Source organism: Pangasianodon hypophthalmus, chromosome 12, assembly GCF_027358585.1.
Source record: "Pangasianodon hypophthalmus isolate fPanHyp1 chromosome 12, fPanHyp1.pri, whole genome shotgun sequence".
Lineage (NCBI taxonomy): Eukaryota > Metazoa > Chordata > Actinopteri > Siluriformes > Pangasiidae > Pangasianodon > Pangasianodon hypophthalmus.
The window spans coordinates 19,913,737-19,940,231 of NC_069721.1; the positions used below are offsets into that span (position 1 = coordinate 19,913,737).

Below are 26,495 nucleotides of genomic sequence, written 5' to 3' on the forward strand. Positions count from 1 at the left end.
TTTACAGCAAATATTCCAAAAGTGCAGCGTATAACAGTAATGACTATCCTGTGCACTACAAATGCTATGCGAGAAAGCTCTGCTTAGCACAGCTAAATGACAGTCATGTCGACGACTCAACACTGCTGAGTCTAATTTCATTACAAGCGTTGTCCAAAGCAACTAGCTACAAAGTGATAACTACAACACACTGCTGGAGGGCAGTCAGTAAACCTTCAGTCGCGGCTTACTGCCAAAGTGAGCAGCAGATACATCAGCCTCAAACAGCACTGGAATGAATAACCATATAGACCAACAGGTTCGGATGGTTTAATGCTTCAATCAGTTCTAATTGGACATTGATGTTTGATTTTCAATTAGACAGATGAGGCAGATGGACACAAGACCAAGAGCTCCTGCTGATCACTGCAGTAGGAAATGCAAAGGCAAGCGGAAGGACATACACAGAGTGAGAGAGAGAGAGAGGGAGAGAGAGGGAATAAGGATAAATGTTTGCTAGGGCTAATGTCTGTAACCTCAGTGCCTACCAGCAAGGAGCTGGCTGACTAAAATCCTCAGGGCCATTTGAGTAATGGAGACAAAAGACTCTTCCTATCGTGCAGGCATGAACCATGGACACTTATCCCTTCCTCTCTCTTTCGCCCCTCAACTAACCCTATGTCTTTCTATCATTCACTTTCTATCATCATCTTCCTCTCTTCCTTTCTGTCTGCTTCTGTTCATTCTGAAACAAATATCATCGTGCAGTGCGAGTTTCCGATGGCATTGTACCTTGTATTCTGTCCATGCTACCAGCCGATGCAATTTATCACCTGCCTAGGGAATAACATCCAGGGAACAGAGACTATAAGAAAATAAACAAGCAGTCTCGACACAGAAACAAGGTTCACCATAGTACAAAAGTGAAGACGCGTGTCTTCCACCTTCTTGTGAATGAGACAATGGCTTTTAACACAGTTGCTACTAGGGGTGGGCGAACTGGCAGAAATATGATTAAAGAATTTTTGACAACTTAGGACAGTGTCTGCATTAAGAAAGAGCAGTTTAAAAAAGTGGGAAATTAAAATAAGCAGTAATTTACAGTCCATATAATTAAAAGATTTTCAATGAGGAAAGTAAGCATTTTATCTTGGTCATAGATGCAACAGAACCATTGCCTATCAAAAAACACAAACAAACAAACAAAAAGCAGTTGCCCAATCAGCTATCTGTTACTAGAAATGCATAACCCAGAAACTGGATTGGTATCTGACCTTATTTGACATTTTTGTCAGATCCACTGATGTACTTTATGAGTATGCTGTTGACTGACATCACATAGATCATGCATGTGAACCCAGGACACAAAAAGAACACTACTATCTTGCATGTAAAATTTCAAATAATTTTGTAACAGAAGTTCACAGACAGCACACTTGCTACTAAAAGGATGTCAGTGCGTCTCTGAGGATCTCTGAGCAGAGACACAGGTAGCAATTCAGGTTCTGCAGAAAGTATATTGAACTGGTTCTTAAACCATTTTACAGATTATATATATATACACACACACACACACACACACAAACATATTCTGACAGCATGGAATATTTGTGGGACCCCTCCAGCTGCAGGCCCATTATCACCACATTTTGTCCCACTAGCAACAGCCCAGAATCTGATCCCATTTTTCTACTGCAAATTTTAACTGTCACTTTGTGCAACAATTATACTGGTCAGTGTACTGGTGATAACTGCAATATTTACCTAAAAGCAACCGGCGAATTAATTTATCCCAATACCGATATTCTAACATCATATGGCCTGGACCTCTTGGGCATCATGTCTGAATCAAACTGCAGCATTTATGTCCTCCAGATTTGTGCTGGAGACTTCCAAATGTGTTCAGTGTTAATGAAGATACTGTGGACAATCCACAGTGACGATGGAAGAAATTCTAGACAAAATGCAACCTATTTTTCAGCAACGTTTGAAGTCACTTGTGTTTTTATACCAGCAATTCAAAGAATGCTGAAATGGGTTTGTCAGTATTACTGTGTGCAAATTTGTATATGTGATTGAACAACGCACAGGTCATACATACATAGATTCTGTACCTACTTTAGCAAAGTCACTTTGCAGTGTCACTTTCTAGGCTAAAGTCTGCCTCGAGGCATGCGGTCAACATTATGCTGTATTGTTAAATCTTGAAAACACTGAACTGATCTTCCTTGACTATGTAACATTAATGAGTCAAATTATTACCAATGACCTGAACTAATGTATCGAAACATTAGTTTCCCAACAAGTCAACAAACACATGAACCTCTATCAGTTCTGTTATTGAAGATGATATTATCAACTTGTAGGCTGCACAAATCAGGATGCCAAATTCCCTGTCAAAGGTGCTTATTTACAGATGAAGGATGCCACTGAGGGAATGCAGCAGACATGACCTCCATGTCTCATTCAACTGGTGGGACACATAAATGCACTCCATAAAACTTATCAGGCAGTTATTTTGCCATCATAACTGGAGTGCTGATCAGAAGGACCCTTTAGGCATGCATAGTCATATCCATACAGATGTTGTATTTAATGACCTTTAGAAACAGAAGACAACAGCACATGAAAGCCTCATCTCCATCCCCAAACTCGACTAGAAGTAATCCTGAAGCATTGATATAAATCATAATAGAATGTGATTTTTATTAACAAATAGCATGTTCTTCAAATCCACGCAGCTTTTGAGACGCTCATGAGAAGAACACACACTGCAGGTCAGCACCTTATGGGCATTAAATGGAGTTTCTTACCGTCGGATGGAGTTATAAGCGTTATAAGGTGTTTATGAAGCTCGCGTCCTTGTCATGCGTGCGCGTGCGGAATGCGGGAATGCGTAAAGCCGGGAAACGCCACTGCAGTCCGCATCGGTCGGGCAGGTTTCTGCTTCTGTGTGTGTGTGTGTGTGTGTGTGTGTCCGTCCTCGCAGGCAGGTGGCTGACTCTCTCCTCCGTTATTTCTGCATTTCCAGCCCGGTGTCGGCAGGACCGGCGGTGCTGATTCGGCGCAGCTGCATGTTTTATTTTTGACTTCTACCGGCGAAGAAGGAGGGAAGGAGGCTTCCTGTGTAACTCAGCCACTCTAGACAACTAGACACACCACGCCGCAAACACACTCTCGCCCTACCCGGCCTGTGGCGCCCGGAGCATGCGCAGTGCACTCTCCGGGATTAGCTGGAAACGTCTGCAGGTGGGACAAGTTTTGCAGGTGGTGTGTCACAAAGTTCCTGTAGGGCATCCTGCCCATCCCTGCTGCTTAAGATCCACCACCCTGTAAGCTTTACTTCCAACATACCTGCCTCTAATAGGCTATTCAGATACTGAGCTACACTTAAGTCCTTGATCCTTTACATTAGTACTCAAAGGAGCCCTGTTCTAGGGATGGGCAATATTTATTCATTCATCTTCAGGAACCGCTTTATGCTGGTCAGGGTCATGGTGCATCCAGAGCATATCCAGGGAACACTGGGTGCAAGGTGAGAACACACCCTGAATGGGAGGGACGCCAGTCCATGGCAGGACACCATGCACACACTCATTCGCACCTTGGGGCAATTTAGCATAGTAGCTAATCCACCTACTGGCATGTTTTTGGGAGGAAACCCATGATGACACAAGGATAATATGTGAAACTCCACACCACAAGCTCAGGATTGAACTGGAGACCCTGGAGCTATGAGGCAGCAATTCTACCCATTGCACCACTGTGCCAACAAGCAATACTACAAATAGATCTAATATGAATATTACCACATTTACAAATTACAGTGAAAACTATGCATCATGATGTGTCAATTTTTTTTACGGACAAACTGGCACCTAAAAAGTCTATGTCCTGTGTCAGTCCAACTGTTAAACAGTGTTTAGTTCAGGCCCTTAAAAATCTTAGTTACGATTTTTATTGTCCTAACTCTCTGTATAAGTATCCTCTGGAAGAACAAGTGAAAGAACCCTTATGTGTCCTAGATTGAGCATTTCTTTCTAGTGAACCCTGGTAAGTCAGTTCAACTACAGCCCAGAAATTCAATATTTAAAAAAGTAAATTTACAATGGAACAGGAAGAGAAAGTCAAATAAGTGGTAAAAAAAAAAAAAAATCAGTGTTGAAATAATGATCCAATATCCTATTAGCAACGTCTTAAGTTACTTCACAGTAATTTTCTTTGAGAGTATGATTCCACAGTTTGTTACAAGCCCCCTATAAATAAAATATTTAGCTTTATACTGTATATTGTCTCCCTCTACCCAGTTCCTAGACATAATAAAAATATCCTATTACTCAGCAATAATGATATATGTCAAGCCAAAGCTGACACACCTGAGCTAGTTGATCAAGATCTTCTAAAAAGCTTGGATCAGGAGTGCTATATAATGATTGCTATATCACTTCATTGCCTATTCCTGCTCTTGGAGATCTAGCAGAGCTGGGTATAGAGTTTGCCATTGCCATTTAATGCAAGCTACACCTAGTAAAATTCCTAGCTCAAATGCACTCATAAGTGACAAAAAGGTCAATCATTTAGAGCTTGGTTATAGAGTAAACCATTTAAATTTTAATAGTGCTCACAGGTTACTCCAGATTAAACCAATTTATGGCAAATGCATTATTATTTATAAAGGAAAATCACCACACTGACACTATGGTTAGCAACACTATGGTTAAAGAATTATGAAATGTCATGTTTAGAAATGACTGAGATTGGCTAACTGCATATACCCCACTCTTACATTCAATTGTGACTGGTGTAAAACATGCTGTCCAGGGAATTGGGCTGCTGTGACAACATGCATAATATGCACAATTTTCACATGACACTGGTATTTTGGTACAACTGCAATGTAGCAGTTTAAACAGAGAAACATATTCTCAGAGAGAGAGAGAGAGAGAGAGAGAACAGGGCTGAATTCCAAATGGCTCCCTATTGAACCTAATATAATGCTGATCAGCAGAACAAATGACAAAAATAGCACTGATGCCATGAGTTCAGTAAGCAGTAGCTACAGCCTTTACTGACCTCTAGTGGTCACATGATTATACTGGGTTCTAGCACTACTCATATTCACTGACTTTACAAAACATGCCTTTCTATAATTACATCCTTTCAAGAACTTCAGTTTGAACTTTCAGACTGCTCCCAGTATGATATTTATCTGCAGATTTACTGCAGTTCTGTTGCATTCTTTTGAGAAACAGGGAGCTGAAAACTCACTCAATAATTTTCAGTAACCGCTTTATCCTGGTCTGGAGCCAGTCCATTGAAAGGCGCCATGCGCACATTCACGCACTCATTCACACCTAAATTTATCAGAGACAGTCCACCTAATGACCTGTTTTTGGGAGGTGGGAACAAACTAGAGAAGCCGGAGGAAGCCCACTTGGACATGGGGATGGTGGGGTGAACATGTGAAACTCACACAGACAGTAACCCTAACTCAGGATTGAACACTGGTTTACCAGGAGTAGTAAAAGAGTGTGTATTTTTGTTGGTGTTTCCAATTTCCAAAACTGTATTTCTTGAAAGGTTTAGCCATTCTATTTATATCATATATTTATTATTAAAACTAGAAAATAAACTTCTTAAAACAATCGTGACTTTAATTTCTACTGAATGATTTCAGTGCAGAAAAAAATGCTGGTTATGCACAAAACTAGACATCTGGGTCTTAGAAAGTCTGTAAACATTTCAAAATGTGAAATTCATAAAATGTAATTGAGCAAAAGTGATCTCGCTCCAAAACCTCATCAAATTTGCATATTGTATATAACCAATCATTTATAAGATATTCACACATAATCATAACAAATAAACTTTAAACAGAACAAAACATTAAAGCAATGTCAAATGCGAAGCTTGTACACCATGTATGACCCTGTAGACCGATCAGATTTGCTGTGACAGGTCACACAGTTGCAGTGCCATGACTTTTATATATATATATATATATATATATATATATACACTTTATTGCCAAAGGTTTTGGGACGTATGCCTTTACATGCACATGAACTTTAATGACATCCCATTCTTAATCCGTAGGGTTTATTATGGAGTTGGCCCACCCTTTGCAGCTATAACAGATTCAACTCTTCTTGGAAGGCTTTCCACAAGGTTTAGGAGTGTGTTTATGGGAATTTTTGACCATTCTTCTAGAAGCGCATTTGTGAGGTCAGGCACTGATGTTGGACGGGAAGACCTGGCTCGCAGTCTCCGCTCTAATTCATCCCAAAGGTGTTCTATTGGGTTGAGCTCAGGACTCTTTATGGACCTTGCTTTGTGCACTGGTGCGCAGTCATGTTGGAACAGGAAGGGGCTTTCCCCAAACTGTTCCCACAAAGTTGGGAGCATGAAACTGTCCAAATTGTCTTGGTATGCTGAAGCATTAAGCGTTCCTTTCACTGGAACTAAGGGGCCAAGCCCAACCCCTGAAAAACAACCCCACACCATAATCCCCCTCCATCAAACTTTACACCTGGCACAATGCAGTCAGGCAAGTTCTCCTGGCAACCGCCAAACCCAGACTCGTCCATTGGATTACCAGACAGAGAAGCGTGATTCGTCACTCCAGAGAACATGTCTCCACTGCTCTAGAGTCCAGTGGCGGCGTGCTTTAGACCACTGCATCCGACACTTTGCATTGCACTTGGTGATGTAAGGCTTGGATGCAGCTGCTCGGCCATGGAAACCCATTCCATGAAGCTCTCTATGCACTGTTCTTGAGCTAATCTGAAAGCCACACAAAGTTTGGAGGTCTGTAGCTATTGACTCTGCAGAAAGTTGGCGACTTCTGTGCACTGTGCGCCTCAGCATATGCTGACCCCGCTCTGTGATTTTACGTGGTCTACCACTTTGTGGCTGAGTTGCCATTGTTCCCAAATGCTTCCACTTTGTTATAATACCACCAACAGTTGACCGTGGAATATTTAGTAGTGAGGAAATTTCACGAATGGACTTATTGCATAGGTGGCAACCTATCACGGTACCACGCTTGAATTCACTGAGCTCCTGAGAGCGACCCATTCTTTCACAAATGTTTGTAGAAGCAGTCTGCATGCCTAGATGCTTGATTTTATACACCTGTGGCCATGGAAGTGATTGGAACACCTGAATTCAATGATTTGGAGGGGTGTCCCAAAACTTTTGGCAATATAGTGTATATATATATATATATATATATATATATATATGTATATGTATGTGTGTACACACACACTCTATTTTATACTCTATATAATATAATAAAATAATAATAATATAATAAAACTCTAATTCTTGGAATAATCTGGAATTATTGTGGACCACAGAACACCTTAATAAAATGCCTTAACATCTTCAGAGTTAATGACAAGTGTTGTAATCTAGTTGTATAATCCACTCCTTAATAAGACCAATCCAACCCTTATGCAAATTCTTTATTACAATTACATTTTACACCATAAATCTAAGGTATTATAATGAAATGTCATTATCTCTAGAATAAGTTAAATGTGACAAACACATTCACTCTGGTTTAAAGCTAGCTGAGGTCATATGGTGACAGGTTCAAGTTATACCTGTAGGAATAACAACTGCTTTGGGTGTTTGAAGACATTTGTAAGATAAATTAAAGAAGGTTCATGTGTATCCCCTAACACTGGGACACAAAATCGGTCTCCCCATCCGATATGCTCAGTAAATTATAACACAAATCAACAGATCTCTGAACAGATACTTTGAAAGGAAACTTTGTTTCCTTCAGTCTCTCATTAAGTGCAAAATTATACAAAGCTTTTGTTTAGCATATAAAAAAAATAAATAAAATATTAAACAGTACGTTTCCCACAATTACTTATGAAAGTATGTTTAACTCCAATTCATGTTTTCATAATCAAAATGAGTGCTCAGAGTAGAACCAGAAATACAAAACAGCATATTTGAATAGCTAAAAGACATTGCATTTACACATGCAAATCTCAAGTATGACAGATCCAATAAGTATGACACCTTTTTGAGAGGTAAACTTCTCTAAAATGCTGTCCCTAATCAGTCCTGCATGGCATCAGCAGCTGGAAGAGTTTTGTTGCCTTTGTATTATCATGACTTGAAACAGGGCTGGTGGAACCGCTGGCAGAACACAACTACTCAATCACGTAGCTGAAATAGATATTTCATACAAGTACATGGTCCATGTTATTGCACTGTGCCAGCACAGGGAGTCACTCCAAACAGATCAAGGATGAAGGAAGTCCTGAAAGAGAAACATTATATAAAATGCCTTTCTTACAGTCAGTTCTTACAGTCTGAATTACAGTCTTCTTACAGTATAAATTATACTGTAGTTATACATTTATAGAATGTATAGATAGTCAGGAATTCTTTACTCCCAAAAGAACCCTCTCTGATAGGGAAATATTCTGTTGTTGATTTGTGATTTTTCCACATTTTCTCCCCCAATTTTGTCACCTGCCAATCCCCATCCACCAACTAGCACTTAACTGTCACACAACAGCTACCAGTTGGGAAGGGCGAAGGCTAACACGTGCTTCCTCTGAGATACATGAAGCCAGCCTATGTCATTTTTTTGAAACTGCTGCTCATGCTGCATCACAGGCAGTGTAACACACTCAGAGTGAAAGCCATATCTGCTCTTTTCTGCACACATAAACTCACAGACGCCCAAGACTGGCTGGTGTCACTGTGACCGACGCCTACGCCAATGCCTCATCCCGCCCACCCAGAGCGCGTGGCTGTGGCAACGAGATTCAAACTCGTGATCTCCCGATGATGATGAGCGCTTTACACCACTCGAGAGCCCAAATGAACCTTTTTCTAAGAGGGAATTAAAGATAGTGTGAATTAGAAATCATTCTTCTTCTTTAATGTTGCATATTTCATATATATATATATATATATATATATATATATATATATATATATATATATATATATATATATATACACACATTATATATTATATATGCATATTGCATATGTAAGTCAAGCAGCATATTCCAGCAAGAAATCCTGGATGGCTGTACAACTTTCCAGTGAATAATAATATAAAAATTTCTTTGGTTTGTTTCTCAGAGGAAAGGTCCTATGGTGAATCCTATAACAGACTGTTTTCTTATCAGAGAGTGTTTCATGCAGTACCTCTTTAGGAAGCAGAGAACTATTTAAAAAAATAAATAAATAAAGTTTTCTAACAGTGTATGAATTTGACTGGAAATAAGTGTTACAATACAAGACCTGGAACATGAAGTAACAAAGTAAAGAGTGAGTTTTTTTTTTTTTTTAATCCTGTCTTTTAAACAGATTGTAGACTACAGTAGAGGGGTACTCGTCACTCACCTAATTTCAGCTAGGCTGGTCTTGGGGTCGTATGTACCACACCTCTCAGAAAAACACACCTGACTAATGAGCTTGATGTTCACTGAGAGACAGCTGACTGCAGATCAGCACTCTTGTACTGAGACGTATGATACACATGGACCCAGGTGTTCATGTACTGTTATATCTGTAGGTTGATGAAGGGAGCATAGCCCACCACATTCTGTAGCAGCACCAGCGCCCTCTGGAGAGGAGGTTCCACATCGATCTGTACATTCCGCCTTCGGAGCACACCCAGACTGGACTCACTAACGTTATGACAGTGATTCACCTTCAGAGACTGCAGTTTAGGGCAGTATTCAGCCACGGTCCTACACACACACACACACACACACACACACACACACACACACACACAAAAACAGAAAGATATCAGTGGTTAATGAAAGCAGCAAGGAAAAAATCCTTTAAATTTACAATAATAATATTTTCTAATGCGCTTTAATTGATTGTAATTTTCATTATATATATATATATATATATATATATATATATATATATATATATATATATATATATATAAAAAATACTATATTATATTATATATATATATATTATACTATATTATATTATAATAATTCAAATAATACTATGTACTTAAATATACTTAACATAAAACATACAATTATTATTTTTATGTTATTATGGACAACACAGATATCATGTCAGAACTGTTTACAGGAATCAAGCTCTCAAACTGTTTTGCACAGTGTCATTGCTTTCAATCAGCCTCCAGAAACCTCAGTCACACACGCTCACGCTCACACACACGCATGCTCACACACACGCACTCCCTGGCTCACCTGATGGCCTCGTTGTGAACCCTCAGACAGCCAGTCAGGTCGAGATGCTCAAGCTCCCTGCAGTGCTTGGCCACCTCCTCCACAGTCGTATCTGTGATGTTGGCATTGACGGCCACAGACAGCGAGCGCAGCATGGGCCAGCGCACCGCCCCGTAACACACGGCCTCGTCTCTCAGCTGCCTGCAGGCGGTGAGGTCCAGCGTACGCAGCTCAGTGCAGTGATCCGCCACGCTGCGCAGTGCCAGGTTATCCACCCACTCGCAGTGTGCCAGGCCCAGGTGCTGTAGGCGGGGGCAGCCCAGAGCCACGGCCACCAGAGCGTGCCGAGTGAGGTGGACACAGCCGTGTAGGTCCACACGCTGCAGCTGCTGGTTCTGACCGATCACAGGAAGCAGTTCTTTATCAGTGATCCAGTCACAGCAGCCATGTACAGAGAGGCTCTGGAGGACTTTATTATCACAGAGCATGGAACAAAAAGCTTCCTTAGGAATGTGAGGACCTGTCTAAATGAGACAGAGACAGAGTAGAAAGCGCTTGAAATATCTCAGTATATCTAACTGCATACAAACCGTCTTTAACTGTTAAATGTCAAATACAGAATTACAGACACCCTTCATGAAAATGGGCTAAAATGAATGTTAAAAAAAAAAAAAAAAAAAAAAAAACCATCATCACATAAAAAAGTGGTACTTTTACTCCAGAAATACATGCAAGAGACACTGCATAGATTTATTTTAATAGTGCATTTTTTAGTGCATTTTGTGTCTGTAAAAACTCTTTTCCAAATTGTTGGCACCCCACATCTAATATTTGCTTAAAAACAAGACATGGTTGAAGGCAACAATAGAATTTGTATTTCTTTTATATATGGTTATGGGTGACAATAATTTGGCCACATATTTTGATGGAAATTATTGCCCATTTTCTTGAACAGTTTTAATAAGTTTGGGCTTGACTGTTAATGGTGCGAAGGAAAATTCTATTCAGTATGAAAATGTTCAAACAGAAGAGAAAATGGTCTAACTTCAAGTGATTAAAGACAGCTTCCCATGTCCAAATGTATCTACTGTGAGCACTGTATGTACATACGCCTTAAATGCATCAACACCAATCACAGACGTGTGTCTAACAGGTGAATCCATCAGGACATTGTGCATCTTTAGATGATGGAAAGAACCCAGCTCACCTGTGCAGGGTCGAATGAGCGACAGTTGGCCAGATAAACCTGAATTAGAGAGCGGAAGCCCTTGCTCACTCGCTGTAGGCTGACCAGGTGTCGTAAAGGCAAGTAGCATAGCACGTGTGTCACGAGGACGTCCTCCCAGGGGAGGTCTAACAGCTGATACCTGCAAAAATGTGCTAGAAATTCACAACCAAAAATGACTAGACATGTGCTCCTCTAGTTACAGACCAGGTGCAAATGGAGGGAAAGAAAGAGCAAGAGAAGAGGGAAATGTATTACGCCCACTCCTAAAGAGAGGAAACAATTTTGTGATGCATATTACATACACATAAACAGCATAGGCTATAAGATGAAAATAAATACATTTTTGATCTTTCAAGCTAATTCTGAAGAACAAGGGACTATCTCACAATATCTTAATTTTGCCATTTTGTTATGTGTGTTTCATGCAGGGTTGAAAATGAAACAAGCGTCTCAAAGAAATTTCCTCACGTAATAAACTGATTAAACAAATACCTTATGGCATATTCAAACATTGGGCTAGGTGTTATGATGATGTCATATAGCTACTGTAATAAATTGTGTCTTAATACACCTTTTTAATAGTACTGTGGTTATCATCAATATTTTTATAACACTGGCTGATTCTGCTGTTACTTAAAATAAAGTAGAATGTAGCTGTTTGGACATTAAAATCTATTTGTTGTACTGGTTGTTTTAGTAAAATAGTCTTTTGTAGTATTTTGCTGGCAGTTTATTTGCAAACCTAAATAGCACATTTATCATGATAAGAAATGTCCTTAAGTAACATTATTATAGTGTCACAGTTATCCACCTATGTTCAGACCTAAGAGAATTAAATATCACAGGAAAAATGACAAAAGGGTGAGTTTTTATTATTATCATAGTAAATTACTAAATTATTAGTGTAATATTTCACCCTAAATCTAACTAAAAAGTAACTAGTGACTCAGGAACTATGGCTCAACGATAGCAACTTGGTGATGCTTGGATTCCTTCTCTTATTTTCTGTTTTTGGGTGCTTTACATCCTTTCCATGGCTGTGATTCAAGCGGAATCAACACCTCTGTTGCACTTATTACTCTGAAAATTATATCTGGGTAAAATGATGACATACATTTGTAATCACTTGCAAGGTTCAAACTTTCACATTAATGCTGACATCAGTGCCACTGCACTCATCCTCTCACAGATCAGCAACTAGCCGAGTCTCTGCAGTAACTCAGCACCACTGTGTCACATAGCTGCATTGCATTCTGGATTTTTGATCCCAGCATGTGCTGTCTTCACTATTTCTACGCTAGAGTTCTCATTAATATGACACTGAGTGTACAAGGGTACTCTAACTGCTCTAGCAGTAACAATGTCCCCATGTGAGGTCAAAGAAGCAGATACCTGCTGACTTCTCACAGGAATAACAGCAATACAGATTCAATCAGCAAATCAGCATCAGAATCACTAAGCACATCAATAATATTGCAATATAAATATATCTAATGTGTTTCAGGGTGAAGAGTTACTTTAAAGTTCCCAAACAGTTTTTTTTTTTAAATGTCATTGCCATTTTGTAATCCAGATCTTGCATTGTGAAAACGTCTTCAAGTATAGTGATCTACACTCTATGGTCAAACGTTTGTGGACATCTGACCATCACAGCCATATGTTGTTCTTCACCAGACTGTTGCTACAAAGTTGGAAGGACAAGATTGTATAGGTTTGCTGTAGAATTACTATTTCTCTTCAATGGAACCAAGAGGATCAAACCTGTTCCAGTATGATAATGCTCCTGTGTACAAAGCGAGCTCTATGAAGACATGATTTGCTAAGTTTGGAGTGGAAGAACTTGAGTGTCGTGCACAAAGCCCTGACCTCAACCCAAATGAACACCTCTGGGATGATCTGCAACACCGACTGCCCCCCAGGCCTCCTCGCCCAACATCAGTGCCTGAACTCACTAATGCGCTTGTGGCTGAATGAACACAAATCCCCACAGTCATGCTCCAAGATCTAGTGGAAAGCCTTTCAAGACGAGTCAAGTCAAGTGGCTTTATTGTCATTTCAACCACATACAGCTGGTACAGTACACAGCGAAACAAGACAACATTCCTCCATACATGAGACTACACACTGCTACATAAAGTGCACGTGCAAACGTGCAAAACAGGTCGTGCGACAGAATAACAATATAATAAAATGCTGTGAATGTAAATATAACATACTATGACATAGTACTCAGCAGATAAGCTTATACTACATAGTATATGGACATAGTAGTTATTGGGGTAGCAAGCTTCCCAGAAGAATGGAGTTTATTTTAACAGCAAAGAGGGGATTAAATCTGGAATGGGAAGTTCAACAAGCACATATGGGTGTGATGGTCAGGAGTGCACAAACCTTTGGGCCATATAGTGTATTATTGCCATATCACCCATCCCTACTCTAACAACCTACAGCTATATCCATTATAACTGCTCACTTCTGTATTGTGCAATTATAATACTAAAGATACAGAACAGGAAAAAAATAAAATAAAAGCATGCATGAAATGGGCTTGGTACTTTGCACTTCAGGCAGAGAGCAGTAAAACCCAGCAGGCTGTCAGAGCAACATGACAGCTACAAACTCAGGAAACCTGCATGCATTAACTAAAGCTATCTTCGCATTTTTATATTATTGATAATAATCTTTTAATATAAAAACGTCTCTATACTTGTGTCGTTCCTCTGGCTTTGCCTCCACTGCAGTGCAAATCCCAGCTGAGCGGTGATTGTTGTCAGTCATGTTTAGTGCTAATGACCGGGGTGATGCGTTAACGGACATCTCTCTACACAGCCTGCATCCTCAGGACCCTTCGGTAGCTCTCGTGTCCGCCTGATTTAAAATCAAACACAAACCCACAAGCATACTATTTTCTAAACAAATATTTTAATTCAAATATTTTAATTCTTATTTTACTCAATTTGCTTGTTGTCCCTGAAGCACAAACATGATTCAACGTTTAAAATTGGACGTTTTTATATTTTTCAGAGGATGTTTTGGGTCTCTTGGGCTGAATTCAGTGATGTTTAAAATGTTTTCAAATATTGACTCTTAAACAATTTAGCTAGCAAGTTAGCTAAATCAGTAACTGTATGTCTTGGTTTTGTTTTTAATTTCCCAAAACATTTAAAAACAAAATCGAACGTAAAAGCAAGTCAGAATCAGGCACATAGAAAGCCTGTCAAATAGTTCGTTCACAAGTTCAGCCAATCAGATTACGACAGGAAAACAAGGGGTACAGAACTTACAAAACAGCGTAATAAGACAGAACACCGCTTTCTTCTTCTTTGGTCACATGCCTGGAGTTGAACTCGTTCAGTTCTGTACGGCCATCTAGTGTGTGGTGACCGGTAGTGTCTCTAGGAAATAGGAAAACATTCAACGCCAGGGTGGTGTGATGCATTTGATACTTTTCCTAAAACAGCATGTACTAAAGGGTTTTATTCCTCTTACTCCTCCCAGAGATTTGCCAACGATAACAATTTTTAATCTGAATGACATGTTGAGCTTTTTATCCATTTATAGTTATTTAATGTTCATTTAATGTCACAATGATGTACACATTTTCATATTAGTCTACAGCATCTTGGCCTGCTGAGTCAGGTTGAATTGTATCGTAACCAAATCACAACATGTCACACAACCACCTGGATAGATGTTAACCATATTACGTATGTAGGTTCTAGACCCCGGCAAGTTGTAAACTAACAATATTTGTCCATTCTGTGATTAATACTCGCATCACGGCCAGGATCTGCATACCTCTGCAAGCACAGAACCCACACACAAAAAAAACAAAACAAAACAAAACAAAAAAAATCAGCACGTCAGATCACCAACAGGGTAAAATGACAATGGAGGCACCCAAGTGGAACAACTGCTGAGCCATGAGTTTGTTGGATTGTGAATGAACCTGTACTGGTGGCCTTGCAGAAGGTTTCTTTAAAGCTAAGCAGGGTACTGGATCCACATATGGAAGATATGGCAGGAAATTCAGTTTACAACTTCACCATGGCCTCGCTGGAAGAGAAACCTGTTTCTCTCAGGGTTTACAGGGGGAAAGTGCTTCTCATCGTCAACGTGGCCACCTTCTGAGGCTCCACTGTCGAGGAGGTATCTTAATCTCATGAATATACTATATATATCTTTGACTGTATTTCTGATGTAGTCTGATAATATTCAGGGAAGATCAATCAATCTAGAGAAAAAAAGGATATTTAATTTAATTTAATTTAATTTACCTAAATTGTATTCATTTTTACAAAAGAACTGTGTAGTTATTGTTAAATGATTCAAATATGATGTCAAAAGTTTGCCAAAATTCTATTTACAGGATACAATATTTATAAGGTTGCTAATCTATGATACATCTATAAGTCATCATAGATCAGCAATTCAAAAAAAAAAAAAAAGTACAGTACTAGATTAATGGTAAGGTGTTCATTACAGCAAACTGCAGGGTGTGTTCCTGTGATTTCAGTACCACAGGCTGAATGCACTCATGGACAGGTTCAGTGGTCAGAACTTCACCATTCTGGGTTTCTCATGCAATCAGTTTGGACTACAGGCACCAGGTAAGAAACAACATCTTTACTGTGATTCAGCATGGCCCGTGGAATCTGAACAGACCACAGATTAAACAACGCAAATTGCATAATATGGTGTCTCTGTGCCCTTCATTATAATACGCAGGAAGGTTTGTTTTTTATTATTTATTTTGTAGTATCAGTCAAACTGTTGAAACATAGTCTTGATGATCTGCAGGATGAACCAGATCTTTGTATTTGGCTGGTGTTCTTTTGATCATCTCATCAGGTTGCTCCTCTTGAATATTCACATTACATTCTGTGTAAACTACAGAGACTGCTGTGCATGAAAAGCCCAAGAGATCATTGGTTTCTGAAATGCTCACACCAATATCTGGCTCATATCTGGTACCAACAGCCATGCCACGGTCAAAGTCACTGGTCAAAGTCACTTCAACATTGTATCTGTATCTGTATCTGCATGATTGTATGCATTGTGCTGCTGGCACATACAGTCCCCTTCGAAAGTATTGGAACAGCAAGGCCAATTCTTGTGCTTTTGCTATACACTGAATACATTTGGATTTGAGATTGAAAGATGACTATGAGACACTAGATCAGAATTTCAGCTTTCATTTACATCATTTACATCTTGGGTGAGCAAAAGTAATTGAACAGATAGTCTTAAAGTAAATTAAAGTAAGCAACACTTATTATTTGGTTACATATCGCTTGCTTCTTTCAGTTGTTGTTTGTTTTGGGGATTCTCCTTTCAGTCTCCTCTTCAGGAGGTGAAATGCTGCTCAACTGGGTTAAGGTCTGGTGATTGATTTGGCCAGTCTAAAACTTCCACTTTTTTCCCTTGATGAAGTCCTTTGTTGTGTTAGCAGTGTGTTTTGGGTTATTGTCTTACTGCATGATGAAGTTCCTCCCAATTATATTGGATGCATTTCTCTATAAATAGGCAGACAGACTTCTGAATTCATTCTGCTGCTACCATTATGAGCTACATCATCAATATAGATTAGTGAGCTCGTCCCAGAAGAAGCCATGCAAGCCCAAGCCATGACTCCACCTCCACCAAGCTTGACCGATCAGCCCGTATGTTTTGGATCATGAGCAGATCCTTTCTTTCTCCACACTTTTACCTTTCCATCAACTTTGGTAGAGGTTAATCTTGTTTCCAGAACTTGTTTGGCTCGTATTTCTTTGGAAATTCCAGTCTGGCCTTCTGATTCTTACTGCTGATAGATGGTTTGCATCTTGTGGTATGGCCTCTATATTTCTGCTCTTGAAGTCTCCTTCGAGCGGTGGATTGTGATACCTTCCACCCTGCTCTGTGGAGCTTGTTGGTATTGTTACTGACTGTTGTTTTTGGGTTTTTCTTCACAGCTCTCACAATGTTTCTCTCCTCAAATGCTGTTGTTTTCCTTGGCCAACCTGTTCCATGTCTGGTTGTTAGTACACCAGTGGTTCCTTTCCTTTTCAGTATATTCCAAATTGTTGTATCGGCTATAGTCATCGTTTCTGCAATGGCTCTAATTGATTTTCCTTCTTTTCTCAGCTTCAAAATGGCTTGCTTTTCTCCCATAGACAGATCTCTGGTCTTCATATTGGTTTATCCTTTTTAACAAAAAAATGCAGTCTTCGCAGCTAAAACCCTGAGCTCAAATGGAGAGTAAACATTCGGAGCTAATAATTGTTTAAACAATCAATCTAACAGGGCAGACCTGGACAAAAAGAAATAACTGTCAGTCACAGTTTACAACATTTTAGATCACTTGAAAAATAGGTTCAAACACAAGGTGCCATGTTCTAAATTGTTTAACACATCTCACTGTAAATATCAGGAAATGAAAATTCTCATCTATTGTCTCATATTCATCTTTTGATGTCAAATCCAAATGTCTTTAGTGTATAGCAAAACAAAAGAACTGGCCTTGCCATTCCAATACTTTTGGAGGGGACTGTGTATGGCTAATTGGATAATTGCATGAATGAGCAAGTATATAGGTTGTTTTCCTAGTAAAGTGAGTGAAGATAACACAACAGATACAACATCTGTCTTACAGCTGATACTGTTTGTGAGTCTTTTATCTATAGGCTCAATTGGTTTATTCTGCAAACACACCTGCCTTTAATATGTCCTTAAATACAAAGACTTTGTAACAACGAAAGACTATATCATTGTAGACGTTTTATTAAAACAGTGAGCGAAGAAGTCACAAAACTGAACTGGATTATAAACACAGGAGAAGCTAATTACTAGCTGGTGAAACCTGGAAGTAAACAGACATGACTATAATCAGTACATCAAACAACACTATGATAGGTTCAGGGTGACACATGGAGTAAACTAGGACACATAGAATGCAGGGATTAACATGGAACACTTTAACTAGAATATTAGTTCTGATCAGTGACAAGGAAATAGCATGAGAGAACGTTTATGGTATAATGCTGCATGACGGGCAGGAAACAAGCTGCAGGTGTCAATATTCTGGTCTGCATGCTGCTGAGGGAAGAACTGAACTAGAGGCATGTTGAGATGGAGTTTGTTACAGACTTAGGTCTTTGTTCCTACATATTTTGTAATGTCTTGCTTTGTCAGTGGTGAATAAACAGTAATAAAACAAAAATAAAAGACTACCTTTGACAGGCAGTGTAAGTATCGTATAATGAATATCACAGCAGTTAAAAACCCTGTAGTTGTGTGACATTCATTCTTCTTCTTTCTCAGAGGAGAATCACGAGACTCTGGACGTCCTGCGGTGTGTCAGACCTGGTGGCGGTTTCATCCCAAAGTTCCCCATGTTCAGTAAAATTGAGGTTAATGGGCTGAACGAGGAGCCTCTGTACTCTTTCCTGAAGGCAAGTTATTAATATTCTGAAGATGACAGGCGTCTGTGTGTTTTACCTTGGAACAGAGAGTGCATGGAAACTACAGTTTAATTAAAGGATACAACTCTTAATCTCTGACTCAGGCTTAAGACTTAAATTAGATCATTCATTCATTCATTCATTCATCTTCAGTACCTGGTCAGGGTCAAGGTAAATCTGTGAACATTCACACCTTGTGAATGATAAGCACAGAGGCAGAATACACACCTGGACGGGACGCCAGTCTATTGTAGGACACCATGCACACACACATTCACACACTCATTCACACCTAGGGGCAATTTTTTGCATAGCCTACCCACCTACAAGCATAATAAGCATAGCAGTAAAATAAGCACAAAAGTATTAATTAGTTAATAGAAGCCAAATTCACCTCTGAATTGGTTGCAGGCGTCTCTGCCTTCTGTGAACCCTGTCATTGGAGACATCAAGCAACTCTACTGGTCTCCGATTAAAGTCAACGACATCCGTTGGAACTTTGAGAAGTTTCTTATCACTGCAGATGGGTTGCCATACAGACGGTATGAAACTGCTGATACTTTCAGTCAGTGGTCTATGTTTGTCTAACATGCTAATTTAATAAGCTAATTTGTGACTTACTAGTAAGTAAATAGAATTTACCATCTGATGACCGGTAGAAAGCTAAAATCTCTCTCTGATTCTTTTGGGTCGGACAATCGTCAGTGCAAAAGCACGACATCAAGTGAAAATATCATGCATTTATCTTACGTTTCTCATTATATGATTATAATAAAACAAATATTGCAAAGTGTGATTGAATTACATTTATTTGGTCAATCAATTTTAGTGAACTTACATTTATTGAGATGGCATCTGTTGCAGACCAAAAAATTAATATCCTGCCTGTCAATATGCTAAAATTTCATTTTTTGTCTTTTATTATATTTTTTATTTTATTATATTATTTTATTTGTTTTCTTCTACAGATTGACATGAGCTGGATAAATAAAAAAAAATACAATGCTGCTAATGGGTGTGGCATTAATATTTATTGCTTATTTTTTAACTGCTTATTTTTTTCTTGGGCAGTTATGACCCCAATCACCCTTTTGAAGGGGTGGAGAGAGACGTCGCTGCACTCCTGTAAATCCTCAATCTGTTCCTGCTATGGCTCAACTGACCTTGGATCAGCTCTATAAATACTACTTTATAAATACCGAAGGGTTTCATTATTACATGTATAATATACGAACAAAACCCATTGACCATAGATAAGAACATGTCCATCTAGATATAATCCCTGATATGCCTTTACATTAGACTCCTTTTACACTGTAGAAATAGGAAGATTGTGAATCAAATCATCAGAAATGTGGATTGTGAAGTAAGTAATTCACTTATGTTGACCAAAATAGATTTTCATTATAAATTTGATATGAATCATTAAACAGATCTAGAAAGTCTAGAAAAGCATGGAGATTTAAGGCACTTAAGGCACTTTAAGGCATTTAAGTCCAGATCTGGAAAAATATGAAAATTCAGAAAATATTTTGGAAAAAAAAAAAAAAAGTAAATTCAGCTGTCAATAAGCTTCAAGACTCTAAGGTGGATATTCACTTATTTTCTTCACTAATGCAGTCTCCTTTTCGCTTTTCATTACACCATTAATAACCTTTTAAAAATCCCAGAAAAGTATTGAAATGGTCTCATCCCCCCCCCCCCCCCCCCCCCCCTTTTTTTTTTTTAACCCAACTGCAACTGCAGTACACTCTTAGAAAAGGGAAACCTTTATGGGTTTTTAAATTATAGTTAAAGGTGCTTAACTTCCTAAAAGTATCCTGCTTGGAAGTAGTAAGCATGATAGGAAAACTCTCAGTTGTTGGGTTCTACATAAAACATTTAAGATTTTCCAAAGAGGGACAACCAAAGAATGCTACACTTAACAATTTTTTTTTCAAGAGTGTAGACATATAATGAATAAAATGAATTAAAGTGGGTGAATATTTAAAAATAAATTGGGGAATTGTCTAAGTTAAAAAAAAAATAAAATGAAGAGTGAAGGCACCTGTGATATTTATTGGAACAGGGATTGAGGGACAGTCACGACCACAGACATTATAGTGAAATTTCTTCAAAAGTAGGAAAAGACAATTAAGTGCTTTAGGGATCTAAAGGAAGTGCACAGGGTACAGTTTGGGATGGGTTGTAGCAGCATAACCACTCAGTCCTGATTTAGTCCTGTGTGTGTGTGTGTCATAGTGGTGAGGCAGTGTGATGATCCCTCAGTAAAAGCATTCAGGCAGCTGAGCTGGGTCTGATAGGGCTGGAGAAAGACTCAGAGCTTCAGTGTGTTCACTCAGAGAAATAGCTCCACCCAGCACCATCACTGTGGCCTGACACACACAAGCATGCAGGCCTACTGATCAGAGGTTTCAAAATGGAAAATGAAGAATAAAAGTAATTTATTAACCTTACATGTTGTGTCATGTATTTCCTTTGATGTTTGTGTGTGTATGTGATTAAAATGCATGCAATGCAAACCATGCATTAATACCTCACTCATCTGCGATAGAAAAACAGTATGGTTTAAGGTTCTGTGTAGAGCATTTAGGGGTTCCCTAAGAGGGACTGGGAAAAAAAGAGTGTAGAAGAATGATTATCTATGTTCTGGAATTCATTCATTCATTCAATCAATCAATCAATCAATCAATCAGTCGCTTGACCAACCAATGAATAAATACCAAATAAGTAGTGATCTTTATGAACATGTTTGTTTAAACTATTTTAAATATCTATTATAATTTTGCTATATAAAGTAGTTCATTCATTTGTGTCTATCTATCTATCTAACTATCTATCTATCTAATCTGTGAACACAAAGCCGTCACTAGGTGTCAGTATTTCATAATTAATTGTAATAAAATATTTATAATGGTAATTTCAAAGGACACATGTAGTTTAATCAGTTTTTCCCCGGAACTCAATTTGATTTACTGATGGCACTGTATACGTCAGGTTATTTGATTGTCCTAAATGACTCCCTGTTGGACATGGAGTGCAGTACACAGTGTTTAGAAGCTATAATTTTATACCCTATTATATGCACTTGCATGAGTAGTAGGCTTTTAAACAGGCTATATGTTGGCCACTTAAGCTCAGTTTTCAAGCTCAGATGTGAGGAGCTTTAGATACCTAAAGAGGCAACATCATGCATTTTTCATGTGTGAATTTCTTTTGGACCTTGTGGCTGACAATGCCACTCTACAGAGAGAAAAATATCTTGAGGCACATGGATCAGTAGCTTAGAGAGTTTCTTGAAGTCAATTTCATTGTTATTTGGAAATATGTGGGATTAGACCAATGCATCCCATTTTATGCATTATAACAAATAAATAGGAGCAGAATCTGTGCTGTGTGAATGTTTATGCAGAATGAACTCTATTTGTCTCAAGCACTGAACTGTGTTATCATGCTTTATGCTCCTGACAATATACATCCATTCATCTTCAGTAACTGCTTTATCGTGGTCAGAGTTGTGGTGGATACAGAGCCTATCCTGGGAACACTGGGCATGAGGTAGGAATACACCCTGGATGGGACACCAGTACATTGCAAGACACCATGTACACACATTAACACCTATTAATATTACCTGTTCACCAGCATGTTTTTGGGAGGTGGGAGGAAACCAGAGAATCTAGTGGAAACCCATTCAAACACAGGAAGAACATGCAAAACTCCATTCAGACAGTAACCTGAGCTCGGGATCAAACCAGGGACCCTGGAGTTGTGAGGTGGCAACACTACTCTCTGCACCACTGTGTCACCTTACTGACAATATGACAGTGAAAATTATTTTAATTTGCAATTATGATTGCAAATCATTGTTCTTTTAGCTAAGTACAGGATTATAATACTACATTTCTAAGAGCATTTTGTGTTTAATATGATAGTAAACACTTTGAATATTATATTAAATATCAAGGATTGCTGGAGTAGTGGTGAGAGAGAAAGGGTTATAGCCATAGCTAACAGACATGAAGATAAATAATTTATCATCCTGTAGCGTGACGTGTGATTTATGTGCTTGCTGGAAGGCCTCAATAGTTTTTCATAGACTGTAGGCTAAAATTCCTCAGCTGTTGCAGTCCAAGACTTTTATATATATATATATATATATATATATATATATATATATATATATATATATATATATATTTTTTTTACTTAGTAGATAGTTGGTCATTCTGTATGTTACACTTACTCATTCACGTAAACAGCTTGCTCCTCCAAACGGTAAATCTTTTGGCTACAATTCAATATATATAAGAGATTCAGTTATGATTTTGACCTTATTACTGTTGTTGATTTATTCCTGCATTTTATATGAATTCAGTATTAGAAAGCTGTACCACATTAAAGTGGCCGCTAAGCGTAAGTATAGATCGATTTGTGAACATGGCTAATGAGAGAGAAGAATGAATAAATGAATCATTTATTATTTATGACACAGGCATGCTGCCAGTTCACTTGCATCATTTTCATGTGTATAGTCTAATTAAAAACTGTACTCATTTTCATAGGTCATTAGCTCGCAGTTCGTTTACTGTCATATGAGGAAGCTTTTTCTGAGTAATTTTTGGTTACTCTAAAATAAACCATTGTGTAAAATCCATATGTTGGATGCAATTTATTTGTTTGCACAGTGTGTTCTTAGATACTTTAATATTAATGTACAATAGGAAGAATTAATTTAAGTCCTAATCTTATAAAATGCAAGAAACCACACAAACCACTGATATGTATATGAATATACATATGTATATGAATAGCTGTGATGATAAATAACTATAAGAATGTTCTAGATAAGGAAATTTAAATGAATAATATTGGTAATATTAATCTACACCAAAATAGCATACGTATATGACAATAATAATAATAATAATAATAATAATAATAATAAGGACTACTGAATATAACAGCAATCATATTAACACATAAATAATATATTTTTTAATTCAGTCACACTTTACATGACAAATGTTTACATAACATTTAAAACGAGATAATTTATGCGGATATTCTGTTATTTGCTTATCATGTAGTGAATAATGCTGTTCCACACCTGTGTCTAGCAGTTTAAGCTGCTCTGTGCTGGTTTGGCACTTATGGGGGTTAAATGTACACAGCCAGACTCATCCATCATCTCCAGCAACCTTTTGCATTACCATTGATCTACATGGACAATAAGAATAACATGCTTTTATTGTTCTATCCCCACAAGTCAGTTTTGCTCCAGTGATTGAGTACACAGCCACATCTCTTTAGACACACTCACTGTGGCCTATTCTGTCTTCCTGTCGATAACATGGCACTTGTCCAGGTTATGGATCGATACCTGCTGATCCTTTTACGCTGTTTCATTATGAAGTTGGTTCTCTGCCACTACCATTGTCATTGAAGTTGTTTTCCATGCTGCTGGCTTTATTCTTCTTTCTTTTTTGGGAACTGTACTCTAAATTCCTCTCACAGAACTTGCAGAATTAGACCTCTGAAAACTATAGGCTAGATCATATTTAATGGTTTAATTTCCTGATGTTTAATTTTCTTTGGGCTTTCGCATGTCGCTCATGTGTGCAACTGCGGCAGAGAAGAGCAGCAAAGCAAGTCCCGTCGGGGGAAAATGCAACATCTGCTGCTCTTCTGGCTCCATCAGCTCTCGGCCGAGAGGGATTGTTTAGAGCTCCTTGTACGGAGATCTGTCTGTAGCTGTCGTTATTTCCACTTTACCTGTTAGGAGGAGATAATAAAGTAACCCTCAGGAGGAAATGCAAAGAAAGCAGTTTTGATTGATTGTGTTTCACTTTTTCAGTCAATTTCTTAATTTTGCATTAACATGATTGAGTTGTTGATGTTCCAACATGTATGAATGTTTATTCCAGCCTGCACATGATGTTCTTGTTAATTTCATATGTGATTATTAGTGGGTTTAATCAGAGCTTGATCTGAGGGGAGATGCCATTGACATTGTTCGACCAATAAAAGAAAATCATCTTTTTTCCCCCTGCAATATCACTGGAGAAATGGCAACTATCAATTCAATTAACAATTACTCTTAACAATAGACATTGTGACAATGAGGAATGTGCCCTAATGAGCAAAATAAAGGTGGCAAAGAAAATTACTGAGACAACATGAGGAAGAAACCATGTTTACCAGATTTATTGGTTGTCCTTATAAAGGACACATTACTTAGACTTCCATATCAGTAGCTGCTACCTTGATTAAAAAACAACAACAGCAACAACAACACCTGGTGCCTGACAGGTTAAAATTATTTTTAGATTACTTCTTCTTGTAAAATGGTTTTAAGGCAGAACAGTTTAATGGCATGTGGGTGGTGGACAGGTGGGTGTTTTAATTTTTTTTTTTTAGCTTAGGCAAAAAGTTAAATTTTATATATATAGATTTTTTTTATATATTTTATATATACAGAATTTTGTCCATTTTAAGGGGCTTTCTGTAAAGACTTTACCTGAGGTGTCACCTTGCTTTCCATGATTTATGAACCAGTTTACAGAAATGACTGGATGCATACTACCTTTACAAGTGTTCACTGAGATCGAGAAAATCCAATGTAATATGCAAAATGTGAGTTTCAGGTAATCAACAAAATAATATAAACCTTTTGCCATTTGTATGAGTATAGTTGAAAACTTAGCTTGCACTACATTAAACATCAGTCAGTGGAACAAAGTATGAAGTAAAACTATACGACATGAGTGGAACTGCACAATTTGATGCAAAATTATTTTCTAAATACAGTGATTAGCTTCATACAATCATAAAGGGGATTTAAACCAAAACCACAGGGTGGACCGCAGTCCACTGCATGACTATCTTGTCTTTTAATAAGTAATTCAAATCAGCACTGATCGTCAGAGATCAAATCCCACATCAGCACTCCAGATGAGTATCGGCTCAGGGTGGAGCTTCTGAAAGCTGGAGGGCCTCTCCGTCTCTCCTGAGTCCAGCTCATGCACTATTTATCTTCTGTCTGCTCGAATTGGCCCGCAATTTTTCATCTACACAAAACATTAGTCTCCCGTCTCAACCAGAGAGGCCATGCGTCAGCTCCACTTCAGGCCAGCTATAAATAATGTTACGTCTCTGCCTGTAAATAAACGCCCAAAACAAGTGCTGCAGTTCAGTCTGATCGCTCTCGGATGGCTCTATTACAGCACTGGCCTCCCAGTTTAGTCACTATGAAATGGACTGGAGTCATTTTGCCATGAGTTATTGTTGTAGTAAACATTGTGATCACCACAGTGTCATTGTTTGACCTGTAGTTGTAACTTGCAGACTTCATTATTGTAAGTAACTTCATTGCAGTTTTGACTGTGAAGCTGTGATCAGTATTGCACATATCTTTTCACTAGCTTTGTTTACTCAGTTGTCTAAAGCTATGTTGCTTTAATGGCAAAAGTGAAAAATAACCCATGTGCAAATGGAATTTACTGTACTGTACTGTATTTACTTTGATGTTATTAACAGATTTGTAAATATAATTGGAAAATATTTTTCTATAATAAATATTTGATTTTTAACTTTTACAAAACTATTACAAAGCATTTCCTAGTTTCTGAAATTCTT

The 26,495-nt window shown here is 38.3% G+C and overlaps 3 protein-coding genes across 9 annotated transcripts in view; 1 reads left to right on the plus strand and 2 right to left on the minus strand.

The window, feature by feature from the left end:
• Positions 1–3,195, minus strand: part of LOC113527500 (PH and SEC7 domain-containing protein 1) — an 80,684-nt gene extending 77,489 nt beyond the window's left edge. For all 6 annotated transcript variants that reach the window (XM_053238645.1, XM_053238644.1, XM_053238647.1 and 3 more), the window contains exon 1: positions 2,793–3,195. The gene's annotated coding sequence lies outside the window, so the exon portion shown is untranslated. The remainder of the gene's footprint in view (positions 1–2,792) is intronic.
• Positions 3,196–7,433: 4,238 nt separating this feature from the next.
• On the minus strand, positions 7,434–14,249 carry fbxl15 (F-box and leucine-rich repeat protein 15). The gene is made up of 5 exons (XM_026914532.3): positions 14,123–14,249; positions 11,395–11,554; positions 10,209–10,711; positions 9,367–9,716; positions 7,434–8,263 (listed from the first exon to the last, which is right to left on the minus strand). Exons 1-4 carry the CDS (start codon positions 14,230–14,232, stop codon positions 9,527–9,529), a joined length of 963 nt encoding a protein of 320 aa, XP_026770333.3. The 5' UTR covers positions 14,233–14,249; the 3' UTR covers positions 7,434–8,263; positions 9,367–9,526.
• Positions 14,250–15,398: 1,149 nt separating this feature from the next.
• On the plus strand, positions 15,399–20,554 carry gpx9 (glutathione peroxidase 9). 2 transcript variants are annotated; one of them, XM_053238787.1, is made up of 5 exons: positions 15,399–15,564; positions 15,901–16,025; positions 18,718–18,848; positions 19,269–19,399; positions 19,929–20,554. In XM_053238787.1, the coding sequence occupies exons 2-5, from the start codon at positions 15,953–15,955 to the stop codon at positions 19,984–19,986; spliced, it is 393 nt and encodes a 130-aa protein (XP_053094762.1). In that variant the 5' UTR covers positions 15,399–15,564; positions 15,901–15,952; the 3' UTR covers positions 19,987–20,554. The 2 variants fall into 2 exon arrangements, with proteins under 2 accessions (XP_053094762.1, XP_026771571.3); XM_026915770.3 differs by having other exon boundaries at positions 15,932–16,025.
• The last annotated feature ends 5,941 nt before the right edge of the window (positions 20,555–26,495 follow it).